The 18,967-nt window shown below is 31.6% G+C and overlaps 1 protein-coding gene across 5 annotated transcripts in view; it reads right to left on the bottom strand.

The window, feature by feature from the left end:
• Wnt2 (Wnt oncogene analog 2) overlaps window positions 1–18,967 on the bottom strand; it is a 136,200-nt gene that overhangs the window by 30,069 nt on the left and 87,164 nt on the right. For all 5 annotated transcript variants that reach the window (XM_088272190.1, XM_088272189.1, XM_088272192.1 and 2 more), the window contains exon 4: window positions 16,971–17,194. In XM_088272190.1, coding sequence (XP_088128316.1) covers window positions 16,971–17,194 — 224 coding nt within the window. The remainder of the gene's footprint in view (window positions 1–16,970; window positions 17,195–18,967) is intronic.

Here is an 18,967-nt window from a genome sequence, read left to right as displayed (position 1 = left end):
TCGGCTACCGTTCTGGAGGTCACGAGCTCGATTCCCAGGGGGGACCAAATAAATTAAGTGATTTTCTCACTCAAATATTTATTCAATATTACCCTGGACTGGTACCTGAAGCGGAGGGCTGATCACCTTTCCTTCGTGTGTTAACGATCAAGATAACACTGTGTTTATATAATGCAGTGCCCTATGCACCATTGGGATGTGGATAAGGGTTTGAATTGAATTGAATTGAATAATTTCATGTTAAAGTATGAGTGAAAATTCTAGGCAAAAACCGTTAGCCCCTTATTCAAGGGGCCCAGACTTCCATATTCTTTCTTCATCTTCTATGTTGAGATGTAATTTTTTAAATTTATTTAATGTGCAACAACTTTGTTCCTTAAATGGACTTATAGTCGTTAACTCTCTGCTTTATTATTACTTACATCGCCCTTCGGTAAAGTCGACCTTATGTATTTGAAGCTAGGTATCGCTTACCATCGAAACACCCCATAGGCATACCTAGAAAACTGTGATTAAATAAATCATTAGTTGGAAACCATTTTACTTTGTTATTTTCCTACTTTGAATATTACGTTTTCATCGTTCCTTCAGCAGAGGCATTTGATTATGCAAGATAATTCTCATTTTTAAATTATTTTTTTTTACTTGGTAAATACCATTTTTTATTATTTTTTATTCATTTAATATATTTACATTTTTATTTACAACATGATAACATTTGAATCATTTATACATATGGAGAACTTTTAAAATTCGATTCGCTGTGCCTCTTATTATTATTACCATTATTTCTTCAAATCTATTATGACACGTGTTTCATTGCATTCCGCATCATTTTGAATTACGTGTAAGAAGTATGGTATTTGAAAATGATGCGGAATGCATCGAAACACGTGTCATATTACATTTTAAGAAATAGTATAACTACCAAGTAAAATTTAAATTTGAAATGATTACATATTACCGCAACGACACTGTATTATCGATTGATGAAACAATTTTTCATCTTAACCTTCTTAGCACCAAATAGTGCATAGGGCGCTGCGTCGATTATTCGAAGATACTACACTGTATAAGCGTTTACTTTTGTATGAAATCCCAGTTCATGAAAGAAACACTGAAATATTAGGGTGAAAAATAAGGCCGAGAAATTTTGAGTGTGTTAAAATACTTGTTCAGAAAATTAAATAATCTGGTAAAATTTAAAGAAGCATTAAAAAATTATATATAAGTTTTCCCAGTATGTATATAATCTAGTTAGAATCTTGCATACATCCAAATTAAATTGTCTCTTTTAAATTTAAGCTTTCTCAATCCAACCAAAGATGGCTCAAGTGAACTAACATGAACAGTGTCATGAGATTAATGATATATGTAGGAGTTCCAAAAAAAATTGTAGTTTGGTTGTCAATCATGGCTAGCATGGTGAATGTTGCACTTGTGTAAAGTGATCACTTATCTACCCTATCATAAGATAGATCATACGCCCTGTAAAGACGTAGACTTCCATATTTTTCTTCATCAATGTTGAGATGTCTAAAATATTTATGTAAATTTAATTCTCCCAGCTATAAATCAGTTTTGCACTCTACAGAACAAATATAATTGGAGATAATCCAGATTTTGTGAACAAGTATTTGGACACACTCAAAATGTTGTAAATATATATTTGTATGGGAACTATATTTCATATTATTTTTTGACATCTCATCTAAGATGAAGAAGAATATGGAAGTCACTTTATGATATGATGATCACTTTACAAACGTGTAATGTTCACCAATTCTACCCATTTTTCACAACCACACAACTCAAATTCTTCGAAGTTCCATGTACATATATATATGAACCAATTTTGAAACATTGTTCTTGAATTAATAGAACTTCACTATAGACATCTATTGGTGAGATGAAAAGAAGAATCTTCGGGTCGTCAGCCCCGTAAATGCCCAGACTTCCATATTCTCCTTCATCTATGAGATGTGAAAAAATAATATGAAAAATAACTCCTATAATTGGAGATAATTCAGATTTGTGAACAAGTATTTGGAGACACTCAAAATGTTTGTATGAAAAATTTGAGCATTAACTTCATATTCAATTATTTCGCATTATATGCAGGTTCCACCGATAACAAAGCGTTTCCATTTAAATGTAATTCGAGCCACATTTCAGCGAACTGTCAATAGTGACTAAATTATTGCAGACCCATAAATTCAACACTCAGACTACTATAAAAATTAACCACAACTATATGTTATTTTACAAATTTTCCCTCTATGGTCAAGCAAAATTAACTGGTGAAATTATAAGCTAAAAAATAATAAAAATGAAAATGATATTTTGTGGTGTTTCTCATGTATGTGATAATAATCCCGGTTTCGGATCTCACATACTAATAAAAAAGTTCCTGCTCTATAAAAAAGCTACTTTTCATCTCATCAATAGCAAGCAACATCGTCCAAACAACTAAAAACAGACTAGTGATATTAATCAAAACGTTTGATACACTATGTACCCTCTGTTTGCAATCAGAGGGTACATAGTGCTTGAACATTTAAAAAAACATAAATTACAAAAGATGATAATGAGGAGGGCGAAGGAAAAAGGGAGTTTAGGAGAGGGAAAAACTAAGGGAGCAAGTTTGATGGACAGTTAGGATTCTAATAATAAATAATTTTCATCTCACCAATAGATGTCTCTAGTGAAGTTTTAATGATTCATGAACAACGTTTCGGAATTGATACATATATATAGAACTTCCAAGAGTTTGAGTTGTGTGGTTGTCAGTAATGGGTAGAATTGATGAATAAAGTAATGTAAAGTCTGTAAAATGTAAAAACTGTGTATGACGGTCGTCAGCCCCGTAAATGCCCAGACTTCCATATACTTCTTCATCTTTGATGAGATGCCAAAAAAAAAAACAGAGCAATGCATAAAATCAACTGTTTTTAGAACCTTCTAAAGCTCGACAGCCTCACATATAAATTGCTTTGAGAACTCCTTAGTAGGTGTGTGAGTATATACCATATATATCAGGGGTTAGAGGTAAAAGTAAACGTGTTAATTAATTTAACGGGCTTAAAGTTACATTTAAATAATGTCCTCGTTTGCTTCGATATTGGCAATCACTTCAGTCACGCGATCTCATACTAAAATTTAACCTATTTCGTGCAGATCTCTGCTTAAACAAAGGTCTTAAATAGCCATGTCACCTTTCTAAAAATTAGGGCCATACTAGAAATAATAATGGACACCCAATTAAAATTGCTACAAAAAAACTAGTCGAAGAATTATCCTAAGTTACAATTGTTTATTTTTTTCATATATATTAGTCTTGATATGTAGGTTGCAATAGAAGGATACGGAAGAGGCCTATACTCGTATCTAGCAGTAGAGGACAGAGGGCTTATGAATAAGAAAAAGTTACTTGTGTGTTTGTCGGTTTTAATGGTTAAAACATTTGGCTACCATGCCGAATGTCCCAGGTTCAATTCCCATAGGAGAAAAATTAAATATTTGTGCCGAGAAACCACATGGGAAATAATTATTCAATTGAGTTTTAATTATTTCTGCGTTTCTTTGAGACACATCTGTTAGCTTGGGCAAGATAAATGGCAGAAAAAAAGTGGAAATGGGCAGGTCATGTGGCACATGTCTGGGATTAAAAAAAAAATATTTATTTCGAATATAAGACGCACCTGAATTTTGTAGGCGTTTTTTTAAAAGAAAACCGTGTATCCGTAAAATACGGTACATATATATACAAGTTCCAAAATTTGAGTAGTGTGGTTGTCAGTCATGGGTATAATGATATATGTTACACGTATATAAAGTAATCACTCAAATCAGCCTAAGACAGGTTTTATGCCTTGTATAACCCAGATTTCCAAATTATTATTTTTGTAAAAAGAAATATTTGTGTTTTAGTTATTTACAAAAATACTTCAATTTCATACTATTCCTGTGAGCCTAAGCGGCTCATTATTAGAAATAGGTATCAAATTGTGGTAGAGTGGGTTCGAACCAAGAAACTCTGTCTCAGAGTCCGCGACACTAACCGCAGGACCACAACCTGATACGATTTGAATTTTAAATGTTACTTTTCCTGTTAGTGAGGTTAGTTTAATTAATTAAGTTTTTTAAGCGAGTTATTACACTCAAAATATAATGAATTAATAATATTTATCATTCCCCACAGTGAATAGGTTAAGGAGTTTGTATGGTACTAAATGCATTATCAAGCGACTGAGTCATGGCTTCATATCTCTGCTTCAATCTGTTTTCGTTAATTTATAATAGGGAATAATTATTACATTGAAAGGCTCCAGCAAATGCTAATTGTGTAAGATGTTAGTTGTCTTAAGGTATTAACAATATTGTAGCTATGCAACCTACCTACTATTCAAATTTATATATATACATATATATATATATATATATATATATATATATATATATATATATATATATATATTTATATTTATATATATATATATATATATATATATATATATATATATATATATATATATATATATATATATATATATATATATATATATATATATATATATATATATATATATATATATATATATATATATATATATATATATATATATATATATATATATATATATATATATATATATATATATATATATATATATATATATTCATACAAAAATCTCAATACGTGTTTTTATCTTCCTATAGAAATAAAAAAGATGTGTTTGTATGTTCAAAATGTTGAATCTCCTAAAGCTATTCACCGATTACATTGAAATTTCGACCCAATGCCGTCAACACGCTGTTCTCGAATAAGCATGTATTTTCTATCGTGGTTTTACCTGTGACACATAAAACACGTTTTGTTGAGCTACTTTTAACCGCAATGACAGCGCCACCTGTTGAACATAACAGCTAATAATTTCCCAAAAAAATTGTATAGCGTAGTTGTCAATCATGGGTAGAATGGTGAATGTTACACATGTGAAAAGTGATCACTTTACCAACCAGTGACGGGTTATAAGCCCTGTAAATAACCAGACTACCATATTCTTCTTCATCTAAAATATGCTGAGATTTAAGTTTTACATAGTAAATACCACTATTTCTATGTAAAACTCATACGTCAATTTTTAAACATCGAAACACATGCCAAAGTAGATTTTAAGAAATACTGGTATTTACTAAGTAAAACTTAAATAAAAAAGGATAGATTTTTACCACAAAAGTGACTGCCAAATCAATTAATGAAAATTTGCCAATATTTAAAAAAAAAATATTTTTATTCAAAACATAGTACATACATAAGTCATATACATAATATTTCCAATGAGTAATTTCTATTTCTCATTTTGGGATATGGGATTAAGGTCAATAAGACTGGAACACAAATAATAAAGTTACATTTTTTTTTAATAACCAAAACTATTGCATGGCAAAATATAAAAACAATAAACAGGTATAATAAATAGGCATAAAAAGCATATTTAAAATAAATAAATAAGTATTTTTTCATGTTTGAAAACAACCTCAATTTTAGAAATTAAAATGTTCATATGAGAATCCCACACATATCACCCACTGTTTGCTTAATTGACACGTTTTTATTGTTTTTCATTCATCACGCGTTGTAAAACTTAATGACTTTATTATTTATTCGACGATTTCATCCGAGTCCCGTGTGGGCGCCCATATATTTTATATTAGGCAAAACTAAAAACGACCCACGGAAAAAAATCGTTAATTAATATTATTTATTTGATCATTTGACTGAAAACAAATAGTTCTTGTGATTTATCATACGAAACATTAAGTAAACTGTCAAATTATGACTCCGGTTGATCTAGTGATTCTCAAAGTGTGAGCCTCATAAGGGTGCCGTGAAATATTTAATTGAACAATTCGGAAAATTGCTTAGAATTTCCAACTCTCGAAGCTTTTGCTCAAATAATTTTCCGCTGTTAAATGAGTAATCTCTTTTAAAAAGATAAGTTTCTTGGTGTATTAAGGGAGCTGCGTAAAAATCCGATGTACTAAGAGAGCCGCAAACCAAAAAGGTTGGGAACCTTCGGGTTAACCCACTAACGAATTTAAGCCAAAAAATACAAAAATATATGATATGTATAGCAGTAAAAGACAAACATTGTTTTTTATCACTTTTATTTTTGGTACTACTATTCCAACCGATTTTTACAAATATTTTTCTCTTTTCCTTGTCCTCTTCAGGGATAGATACATAGTTTGTACTATAGAGTGCCCATTCCTGAAGTCAGGGTATTTTCGAAACCGGATAGAATAAAAGTACCTTAAATTACACGTGGTTAAATACAAACTTTGTATTTTATTAATTATATGAAGTTCATTAAATATGCCTTAAAGTATCAGCAGAAAACGTAAAAAGGCATTATTTCACTTGTAATTACTAATTTACTAACTAAACATCACCCCGCAGGGGTAGGCAGAGAGAATGTTCTTTCTGTCTCTATCGAAAACCATTTAAAATTGCTTTTACTATCATTAACTTTTTTAGTTTTAATATTAGTTAAGTACTAGTGGAATACAACACATTGAGTATTTGAAATATTTAAAAAAAATGAGTAATTTTTTTATCTGTTCGGTCAGTGGTCCATTTATAATAGTTAAATTTTCTTCAGCCAAATTTTCATCCAAATATTTGTCGAAAAAAGTGATAATTTTGTGAGTAAGTTTTTAGCTCCTGTATCGACACATTTATATTTGAACAGGGAGGGAGTCGATATGCCTCATTCTTCAAATATATACTAACTAACAAACTAACTAACCATCACGCCGCTTCCCCGCAGGGGTAGGCAGAGAGAATAGAGCGCTACACCACTCTGTCCTTGCAAACATTCTTCGCCTCTTCCACGTTCATGCATCTCCTCATACATACCCGCCGATTATTACGACTCCTAACCTGACCATTTTCAAGTATTTGGCATACCTGATCGTGCCATGTTTTTTTCGGTCTTCCTCTGCTTCTTTTCCCACTAACATTCGCCTCATAAATTTGTTTTACCGTTCTTTCCTCACTCATTCGTATACTAACAATCATATTTAGAAAATAAAGAAAAAACTCAGGTAATCGATAACCTTATTAATTCAGAATATACAAGGTTTTTTGTTGTTGCATAAACCCGAACAATTTCGCAAAAATACAGCAATAAATTATCTCGCCTTAAGGCGTAAAATACCTTTCAAATAAAAAAGGTCAAAAATAAGTATTTTATTTTATTTTATTTTATTTTATTTTATTTTATTTTAAACTTCATGTACAGAAAATAAAAAGTACATTGGCGGGCTTATTGCTAAAAAGCAATATCTTCCAACCGACCAAAGACGGACTAGTGATATTGATCAAAACGTTTGATACCATATATAGCCGTTTGCAATCAGTGGGCAGATAGTACTTGAACATTTAAAAAAACATAAATTACAAATTGACATTTAAAAAGAAACATAAATTAACAAAAGACGATAATGAGGAGGGCAAAGGAAGAAGGGAGAATAGGGAAGGAGGTAGAGGGAGGAGGTTTGAGTATTGACATTTAAAAATGTTTATTTAGCCTTTTTGGCACGTTGGTTAGTCGCGTTATACCTGTAATAGGGGTGATAATCGATTCTTTCCGAGAATCGATGTTTTAAGATTGGCCAGCCCTATTTAACATGACAAACAAGATTAGAGACAGAGCCGGAGTAGTTCGATTGTCAAATATGAAATTGTTTTTTTTTATTTAAAAAAAAACTCAATGAAAAATGTAAAACAAATGAGTTTAAAACATGGTAAGTAAAAAAATATATTGTTAAGAAATTATGTTTTGGTTTTATTTCATAAGCATTTTTTATTTATTTATTTAAGTTGTAATTTAAAATGAAGCACCTATCGTTTTGTTTATGAAAGAACATGGAAGTCTGAGTTAAAATTTAACTGTTGTAAACGTTACAAATGAGTATAAAATGATCACTGAAATCTATTAAATTTTGGATTTGAAATTAAATACAATTGGTTATCTCTAAGAAAATATATGTGGCGAATGTGAGAGGGAAAACAGAACGAGGACAACCGAAAAAGGCTTAGCACGATCAGATCAATCAAAACCTAATATCTGGCGGTGTCAAAAGTCTTGTAGAGGGCGTGTATGACTAGATGTATGGATGTGAAGGAGGCGAGGAGTGTCAGGACAGAAGAGTGTGGCGTTCCATCCTTTCTGCCTACCCCTGCGGAGAAACGGCATGGTGGTAGTAGTAGTAGTAGGTTATCTAGTATGGGTACTTCAAGTCTCCTTTTAAAAATATTCCCATTATGATTTCTTTACCTTTTTTCAAAAAACAGTTCAAGCGTAAAAGACAGATCCCGAAAATTTTCAGGAAAATGTCTTATTCCAGCCCTGGTGAGAGTGCATTCTCCAGTGGTTGAGCAATTTAGCACGTGTCTCGACCCATCATTAGCAGTTAGCGAGGTAGCCCATTCGACTTTATTATTCGCATATCATATTTAAACATCCGATGCCCTTTTATTAATTTATGAAAATTGGAGCAAAATATTTTGGCAATAAGGTTGCCAGATTAAATTTAGGGTCCTTTATTATTTGGCAGATCGATTTTGTCTGGGGTGGGGCGATGAGTGGGGCTTTTTTATTCGTTTTTCATTGACCTGTACGAAAACTGCAGGTACTTATTTTTAAATTTATTTAGCGCAGAAATATAGGTACTGTTTTTATGCGTACCTATATTAAAATGTGTCTAGAATGTTAAGACAGTATTTAACTAACGAGATTTGTTGCGCCATTTATAAAAGGTATGTCATTATATTAATCTTTTGAATTTATTAACCATAGGGGTGTATAAAGTTGCCTTTTTAACGAAATTATAAATTGATTAAATAATGGTTTTCAGTCGGTAAAAGATTTGGATATATACCAAATTTTGAGTCTGTCTAAATACTTGTTCACAAATATGGATTATCTCCGCTTACAAATAATTTTTTTACATTTTCGACATCTCAACATAGATCTCAAAAAGAATATGGAAATCTGGACATTTACAGGGGTAGAATTGGTGAACTTTACACGTGTGTGAAGTGATCACTTAACCAAACTTATGGTGGTCGAAAAGCCCGGTAAATGCCCGGACTTTTATATTATTCTTCATCTATGTTGAGATGTCTAAATATGAAAGACTTGAAGTTTTTAAAAATTCCGAAAAAGGGTGACAGGAAAACTGGTATGATGAAGTACTTCAAATACTGGAAATTGGTCAAGTAAAGAGTTTAAAAAATCGGTGGGTATGTATGAAGAGATGTATCAAAGAAAATGGTCAAAAAAGGAAAGTTTTTGGTACTGCACAGTAAATCAAGGTAGGTAACAAAAATAATAAATTTCAATAAAAAATAATAATATTTAATTTTAAAGACGATTTTACAATCGAAGAGAAACAACCGTCGTTGAATTATAACTGCATTTTTTTGAGAAAGTATTATTGTTCTATAAATAATTAGAATAATGTGTGGGCGGAACGTGGATTTCACTCGAATAAAATACTTCATACTAACTGTTACATTTCTATGGTTTCCGTAAGGTTAGAGTTGAATGGATGAGCCATCATTTTAGAAAGAGCTAACTAATTGTTTCTGAAAGCTTTTTTTGAAATTTTTATTATTATAGGAAAATATCAATTTTATGTCATTCAAACATAGGGCACTGCATCATATAATCGTAGTGTTATCTCGATCGTTAACACATGAAGGAAAGGTGACCAGTCCAAGGTATCGAATAAATATAAGATTGAAAAAATCACTTATAATTATTTTACCCCCCCTGGGTATCGAACCCGGGACCTCCAGTACGGTAGCTGACCGTGCTGACCATTACACTACGGAGGCGGACGAATATTCATTTTATAGTGTCTCAAATGTATATAAAACATCTATCGTTTTTATTTGAAATAAGATGGAAGTCTGAGCATTCCACGGCTTACGACCTGGCATTTGCCTGGCTTAAGCGATCCAGTCGTTCTTGCCATATTTAAAATACTTAAGAATTTTTTTCTGAATTATTTTTCTCTGAAGATGCATTTATTTCCATTTACAAAGCCAGTTTATATAACCTAAGTACCAGAAGTGCATGCAAAACAGAGGATTCGTGTTCGCCATCAGATACGGGAAGAAATTATCTAGAAAAGGGCAAGCTTTGGGATGCATTTAATTGGTATTGAATCGGGTTATTATCGGGATATCTTCCTTGGATTTATCCACAATGATTTTACATATACCATATAAGTATTTATTGGATACACCAAGAATGGAGACCAAGCCTGATAATTTACTTAATTAAGAGTGAGATGCAAGTAAATATTATACTTGTATAATGATTTATTTTTAAATTTAAATCATCATGTTATGCCACAAAATTAATGACAAATGAATAAATAATGTTAAAATGTTTAAATATGTTTAAAATTTATGTTTAAAATTATTTAAATAAATTTTGCGGATATTTTTTCAAAATTCATCAGCTTTTCTAGGTACTAGGAGTAAGTATTTATTTTACTCTTAAAAAAAATCGCTACCAACGAATTATTATTATTAAACCAACTAAAAACTAATTATTATTATTTCTAAGAAAAGGAAAATATTAATTTTTAATATAGGGTTAATACTTAAATTCACATTTTATAATTATTTATTATGTTTCAATTTTGTTTTCATGTTTTTACCCATATTTTTGTAGAATTTAAATACCAAAAAAAAATGTTTCAAAGCCAAATTTGAGTTTCATTTTATAAAACAAATTTTCTCTTCCACGCTTACCCTTACTAATACCTTTTTAATTTGCTTTGAAAACCTACGTATACGTAAATATCTATTTGTAAAAATGTAAAATATTTAAATTGTTAAATGTAAAGCTCCCTTGAGGAGATTTTTCTCGAAAACGTCGAAATATAAATTAACCATTTTTACCACTATTATAAAGGGTTCTTCTGCATATTTTTTAAAGCGGGTATCCCTTTTTTAGCGGGTACATATTTTGATATAAAGCAACTCTGTATGGTAATCTGTACATTACACTTGTCAGGGATCTGATTTACTGTGAACTAAATTCAGTTTGTAAGGTGTTACACTGTCATATTATATCAATAAATATTCTTTAATATATGTGTTGTATTTTGATCACCATACGTGCAACGAGAATGAATGTAAATTCACTTGACGTAATGTTGTATTGTTGTCGGTACAATTTTAAATATTTAACGAATTATGTATCTTTACTGAACTAAATTAAACTGACTAAATCGTGGATTTGCGATGTGAATATAAATGCCTTTTATACATTTTAATCGAAAATAATATAAAAAAAAACACTCACAAAACAAATAATACAAAAAAATAATCTTTTTATTCATAAGTATAAACAACAAACATTAATTGTAAGTCTGTAACTGGTTTACATGTTAAAAATACAAATGTCTAGAAAATTAATTTTTAATATTTTATTGTGAATTTGTAAATACATTATAACGCCGTTTTTGTATTGAAAAAATAAATATTTCTTCGGAATAAATATATGGTTTTGGAAATAAAATGTTTTGAGAGAGAAAGAAAGGGAGTTAAAAAAAATAAATAAATATACATATATTATATATATATATATATATATATATATATATATATATATATATATATATATATATATATATATATATATATATATAAATATATATATATATATATATATATATATATATATATATTATATATATATATATATACATATATACATATATATATATTTATTCGCCGAATTCCAATATTTATACTAAAAAAAATGTGCACGGAAAACACGCGTGGCTTCTCACGCAGTCAGTCGCTTACGGACTTATTACATATTTGAAAGTAAACTCTTGTAGAAAATGTCAGAAAATGTCATTTGTCCGCCTCCGTAGTGTAATGGTTAGCACGCTCGGCTACCGTTCTGGAGGTCCAGGGTTCGATTCCCAAGGGGGGTAAAATAAATAAAAGTGATTTTTTCACTCTAATATTTATTCAATATTACCCTGGACTGGTACCTGAAGCGGAGGGCTGATCACCTTTCCTTCATGGTAAACGATCAAGATAACACTGCGTTTATATGACGCAGTGCCTTATGAACCATTGGGTGCGGATAAGGGTTTATTATTATATTATTAGAAAATGTCACCATACTAAGGTAAGTGGCAGACTAAGTTCTAGCAGTAAGGAGTACTACGGATTACGTAGTAGTGTTATATTTATGACTACATTCCAAAGCATCAATGCATCAGGATTCTTGAGCAAATCCAGACAGGAATGTACCTTTATTGGTCACATTCACAGTTACGACGGTATACATTTTCAATTTATACCACGGATTAGTGACCGAGTTATTACCGTCGACCGTGAAATCAATGAAATTCTCACCGCTGAGAGTGCATTTCCGAGTTATTCGGTTTTATAAGTTTTTGAGAAATTTCTTACGAATAATAAAGTTTTATGATTTTTAAATGATTGCTAACGAATAATGACAAAAATATATTAAAATACTTAATTGTAATAGGTATTTTTTGTAACTTTCATTAACTGATATATCCATTTTTAATTTAAGCTTTACTTGGTAAATATCACTTTTTCTTAAAATCTGTTGTACAACGTGTTCCGATGTATTCCACATCATTTTAAATATATATTCAAATATACATTTATACATATATATATATATATATATATATATATATATATATATATATATATATATATATATATATATATATATATATATATATATATATATATACATATATATAAATATATTTATATATATATATATATTTATATAAAATTTATGGTGTAAATGCTCTGGGTTGTCTTTATGTTAGTATTTTGGAAAAATTGCGATATATAAATTAACGAAAATTATTATAATTGTATACCTGCATATGAGTTATATGTACGAGCCTTAGAGAACATATGAAATATAACATCTACCTTATTAAAACTAAGTAGTTATAATAAGGTACAGGTTTCCGCGTAACGTAAGATGTTATATTATTTTGCATTAGATACGAGATGGGAGATTCACGATTAAGGCCCACGCTGACAATAAAAGTCTTGTGCACATACAATTATATTATTCCCCCAGCTTCCCCGATCTCTTAGAATCGTCTTGCATCGGCAAGTAAGAGGTACAAGAAGAATGTAGGCATTTTGAATATCTAAGAATTTACCTTCTTATCCATACAGTGTATGGCATAAAAGGGATGACATATTTTTCAAAAAAAAAACATTTTAATTTTTTTATTATACTTTACGTGCAGCACAGTCAAGGGATAACTGGAGAAGAGTCATTGCTTCTGCAAGGGTCACAACCCTCAGCAATGAGGAATAAGACGGAGAAGAAGATTATACTTTATGTAACATCTTCTTCTTTTCAAAATCTCATCCTTTTGCGGTGGTGCATAGGGCACTACATCATATAAACGTAGTATTATCTCGATCGCTAACTTACAAAGGAAAGATCAGCTTTCCGCTTCAGGTACCAGTCCAGGTACTTTAACTTATTTGACTACGACCCACAAAGAATCAAAGCCGAGACCACCAGTATGGTAGACAAGCGTGCTGATTATTACGATTCCAAAAATCCTAAAAATCTTAAAAACGGACGTTAGTTAATTTAAAAAAAAAAAGTTTTTTTTTGTAAGTTCAAATTTTCTATTGTTTTTGTACCACCCTGTATATATAATTGGAGTGGTACTCTACTCACGACACTATACAAATAAAAGCAACATTGTTGTTAAAAAGCAACAATAAGTTATTGTCGCATTAACTGTATATGTACATACGAGTATATGTGTAGCCGATTAACCCTCATTAGTACGTACTGGCAACCGTTGGAAGAATGAAATCCAACGAATAATATCCTAAAGTACACTGAATGCAGTCGAAATGCGATCTATCAGAAGAATGTGCAACAAAACGATGTATGAAAGATGTTCGAATAGTGAAATAAGGAAGGAATGCAAAGCTGAGACCAGCATTATCGATAAAATTAAGAATGGTGTGTTGAGATGGTTTGGACATGTAGAACGAATGCGTGAGGAAAGAACGGTAAAAAAAATTATGAGGCGAATGTAATTGGAAAAAGGAGCAGCGGAAGACCGAGAAAAGCTTGGCACGATCAGGTATGCCAAATACTTGAAAGCGGTCAGGTTAGGAGTCGAAATAATCGGCGGGTATGTATGAGGAGTTAATCTTTCATAAAATTAGTAAAACCAAAACTTTGTTTTTAAACATTTTTGTTTTTGATTCTGACATGTATTCCATATTCGATACATATATAGACGGGTCGTGAACCCTTTCAATTCCAAGACCCTTCTGCATTATATTGAGATGTCGAAATTAAAAAAAAAAACTTCTAAGTGGAAAAACGCAGGTTTGTAAAGAAGGATTTGGACACTCGAAAATGTTGTGAAACTATTTTTTTTATATACTAGTCAGATTTCAAAAGTTTTAAAAACAAACAAAAATATTCCAGTTGAATTATACTTATCATACAATATATATATAGGATTATCTCGTGTTTAACTAAGGTCGACAATAATAAAATTAGATATACTTTCTCATATCAGATGAAGCCTTCCTAACTGGTTTAATTTCCCACAGATATACGGGCTACATACATGGAAAGAATAGGGTGGATCACACAACGTTGGGAAATATTTCATTCTTATATGTGTCACAATAAACACACCACATAAGTTGTACGTGGAAATCATATTAATTTTATATGTTACTAAAAACGTATGTTTTAATAAGAATTCGTTTTAAATTGTTGTAATCTTATAAATATAACAGGATTGAACAAATGGGGAGAAAAAAATAATTGAAATTATAAATTTTATTACTCTTAAATTATAGTCTAATACTAATAGATTTAATAAATAAAATTGTATGAGGTAGTGATATCTATAAACTCCATAACTATGACATGTTTGTAAATAAAAAAGCGTGACTTGTGTTAATGATTGAATGGGAATTTTTCTTGTTATTTTATTTTTTTTTATTTTAGGTACATACATAGATACATTTTTTTAGTATTTTATTTATTATATGTATTATCGTTCTTTAGACATAGCCTGTGTTGAGCCGAAATACTTACATGTTAATACAATATAGGGTTTCCAATATAGTTAATACAATAAACGTTTTTTTTAAATGAAATGCGATGACCGAGTATATTCTGCAAATGCCGTGGCATTGTTTCATGTTTGTGATATTGACTTACGTTAGCAAACTTTTTCTCTCTCGGAAAAGTTGAATTTATTTAAAATAGATTTTTTCATTTATTTTTATTTTTATATTGAACATTTAATAAAATGTTTGTTGAGAAATAATAAGATATAAAGAAATCATTTATATTTGAAGCACTAACTTTGTGATTTTCCATTTTATAATTAAAATGTAACTTTGTTTTAAAATCACAATAAATATTTCATTATAACTTAATTATAATGTCTACCGGTTTCGAAGCCAACCGCTTCTTTATCAAGACTGATTAATACTAAAACACTATCTACTAAACAATATTTAAAATATTTTGACGGTTAGGGAAAGAAGCTTAGGTAGATCTCAAGTAGCTTTATTTTTTATGTTGATTGGCAGTCACAGTCAAGCGGTTAGCTTCGAAACCGGTATACATTATAATAAAGTTATAATAAAATATTTATGGTGATTTTAAAACAAAGTTACGTTTTAATTATAAAATGGAAAATCACAAAGTTAGTTCAAATATAAATAATATATAAAGAATCTTTTGAGGAAACGATCCATCCTAGTGCACAGCACATAACTAACGTCTGTGTGTAATGAAATGCACAAAGCATTTATTATTAACTATCTCGTTGCATGACAAGCCATGATGGATGAATCAAGAAGTGTTTTTATATGGTTTCTTCAATTAGCATCTAATGAGGCAGGTGTTGAATATCGTCTCCACATATTTATTCTATCTCTGCCAAAAGAAATCAATCGCTTTGATTTCTTTGGTGATTCTATGTACAATGTAATCAATACTCGATGAAAAAGATTCACCTGATCTATCTTCCAAAGAATAATAAATCGTAATCTTCGCAAAATGCTGCGAAACATTTGAAGTTGTATATAAATCCAGGATACCTTAAACGCTTTTAAAATAAGCTCCGTTGATCAATATGCTAATAATACAATGATATAAAAATAATGTTTTGAATATTGAAAGCATTAACTTTGTGGATCATATTGATATATTATTTCGAGAAATAAAAATACTTTGTGTTTTGATCCACTCACATTTTTATTAACCAACTAGTTTCGGCAACAACCTGTTGCCCTCTTCAGGGTTACATTTATTACATTTATTACTATATTATAGTAAATTTTTGAATCTAAGGAACATTGGCTGTGAGAAGAAAATAATATGGGACCCTTTCGGCACACCAGATGTGATCATGTCAGATAATGCTATTGACAGCTATCCCACCGCATGCCCAGGTCTGATACAGAAGCATCTAGGTTTCTTGACAGATCTGCTCTTGCTAAGCAATTTTTTTCAACTAAGTTGCGAAATTTATTGAAAATGTGAAACAATATAAAACTGTATCCCGATTTACTGTGAATTTACATTTAAAAGCTTTCAATATATCTGTCATTGCCAATCTAAATAAATACAAGATTGTAAGTCCATCACTAAATTTTCTAGAAGTAGGTATCCCAGTATAGGCAGTGAAAGGGATTAGTGTTAAGTTCAATTAGTCAGCTAGATCCGATTCCGACTCGACGTTGGCCGGTACACAGACGCCCACAACCCCGACTAGCACAGCAGACAGACACGGAACAGTGGAAAGACATTTACAGAAATGGATATTTTCATTTCAGATGATGCTAATCGACTTACCGACTATGACGACGTGGCCGAAGACGTCGTTGCCGCCGATGTTGGAGCAGTTCCAGCGGTGGGCGCCGAAGCGGCGCCGGCACTCCTCGCTGGCCAGGCGCACGCCGTCGCCGGCGGCGGCCAGCGCGGCGGGCGCGGCGCGGCACAGCGCGCGCTGGCGCGCCTGCAGCCCCGGGATGCGCGCGCACACCAGCCCGCCGCCCAGCGAGGTGGCCGCGCCCGTTCTGCAAGCATCGCCGCGGTCAGAGACATGATTTCAAAGCCCGAACGGCCGCGCTAGGGGCCGGACGTGCATTTTTAAAAAAGAAAACTAACTAACTAACTAACTAAGCCATCACGTCGCTTCCCCGCAGGGGTAGGCAGAGAGAATCGAACGCCACACCACTCTGTCTTTGCAAACATTCTTCGCCTCTTCTACATCCATGCATCTCCTCATACATACCCGACGATTATTACGACTCCTGACCCGGCCGCTTTCAAGTATTTGACATACCTGATTGTGCCAGGTTTTCCTCGGTCTTCCTCTGCTTCTTTTTCCAACTACATTCGCCTCAAATATTTGAATAAATATCTAATTTATGTATTAATTGTTAAATCAAACACAGATTTTTAGAGTCTACTATCTTGTATTTCGTTGTTAAAAAAACATATAAAATTAATATTGTGACATTTGTTCCGCCTAGTTATGGCCTATTTATGAGTTCAGAGAGCGAACGGCCGCGCTAGAGGCCAGACGTGCAATTTTTATGATGTATGTATTAATTTATGTATATTCAAAACAAAATCACACATAGGCGTAGACTGTGCATGGGTATATAATTTACACTATAGTATGAATCTATCGTAATATTTTTAAACCAGAAAATATGTAATTTCGTTGAACAAAAGATTATTAATTGTTTTTTTTTTCAAAATTTTGTTTGCATATTTTATAATACATGCATGAGTAACTAACTAACTAACTATCTCGCCACCTTTCCGCAGGGGTAGGCAGAGTGAATAGAACGCTATAAGAATCTGTCTTTGCACACAGTCTTCACCTCTTCTAAATTCATGCATATTCTCATACAACCTGATCACTTTCAAATATTTGTAATTCTTGATCTTGCCAGGAAACAATGTAAGGTTGAGAAAAGCATTTTCGATCAAATTAAGAATGGTGTCTTAAGATGGTTTTAGCAAGTGAATTGAAAGAGTGAAGAAAATATAATAAACCCAATTACCAACCACGTTCGCCTCATAAGGCCAATGTGGTAATAGAAGCCCGAAGAAAACTTGGAATGATCGAGTATTTCAAAAAAGTCAGGTCACGAGTCGGAATAATCCGGAATAATAAAAATAATAAATGTGGAAGATTGTGTGCAAAAACAGATTGGTGTAGCGTTCTAATCTCTCTGCCTATATTACTGTTCTATTCTACTATCTATATAACCATCAATTATATAAATTCCAGTTGAAAATACGCTTTTCCTTCTTTCTACCTCCTTTGAATACAATAAACATGACACGCATGTGTACTAACATAATAAATGTAAAAAACAAAAGTAATGCCGATTGCCTTTTCAGCAGCAAAACCACTTAAGTGTTTTTAAGCGTTAATTAGAAAGTGGAATGCAAGCGACCGCAGTGAAGCAGTTAAGAAACATATTCAAATTACACATGATTAGTGCTGAATAGTGGTTATTAACCGTTTTCGCGAAGTGGGACCATTATTGTACAAGAGTGTTAAGGAAAAAGTTGCTCGACACTGCTGTCGAGTTAAAAACTTCTTATTTATCTAATTATCTGTTTTGCTCCAGGCTTCTGCAAGCAGTGGCGTGCAGAGTTTTTAGGATAGGCAGTAGAGTTGGGTAGTAATATAAGGTAGGTAGTACTTAGTAGGCACTGGTCGTGTTTCTATATGGAACGCGAGTTATCCAGGGTAGGGAATGCTTTTATGCTCATATTATGAAAATTGTAAAATGTTTATATTCTTAATTTTTCTCTCTTTTATGTGT

The sequence above is a fragment of the Brachycentrus maculatus genome, unplaced genomic scaffold, assembly GCF_059751285.1.
Source record: "Brachycentrus maculatus isolate JH-2025_06_01 unplaced genomic scaffold, ASM5975128v1 h1tg000482l, whole genome shotgun sequence".
Lineage (NCBI taxonomy): Eukaryota > Metazoa > Arthropoda > Insecta > Trichoptera > Brachycentridae > Brachycentrus > Brachycentrus maculatus.
The sequence above is the reverse complement of the archived record's forward strand: the minus strand, read 5'-3'. Positions and strand labels throughout refer to the sequence as shown.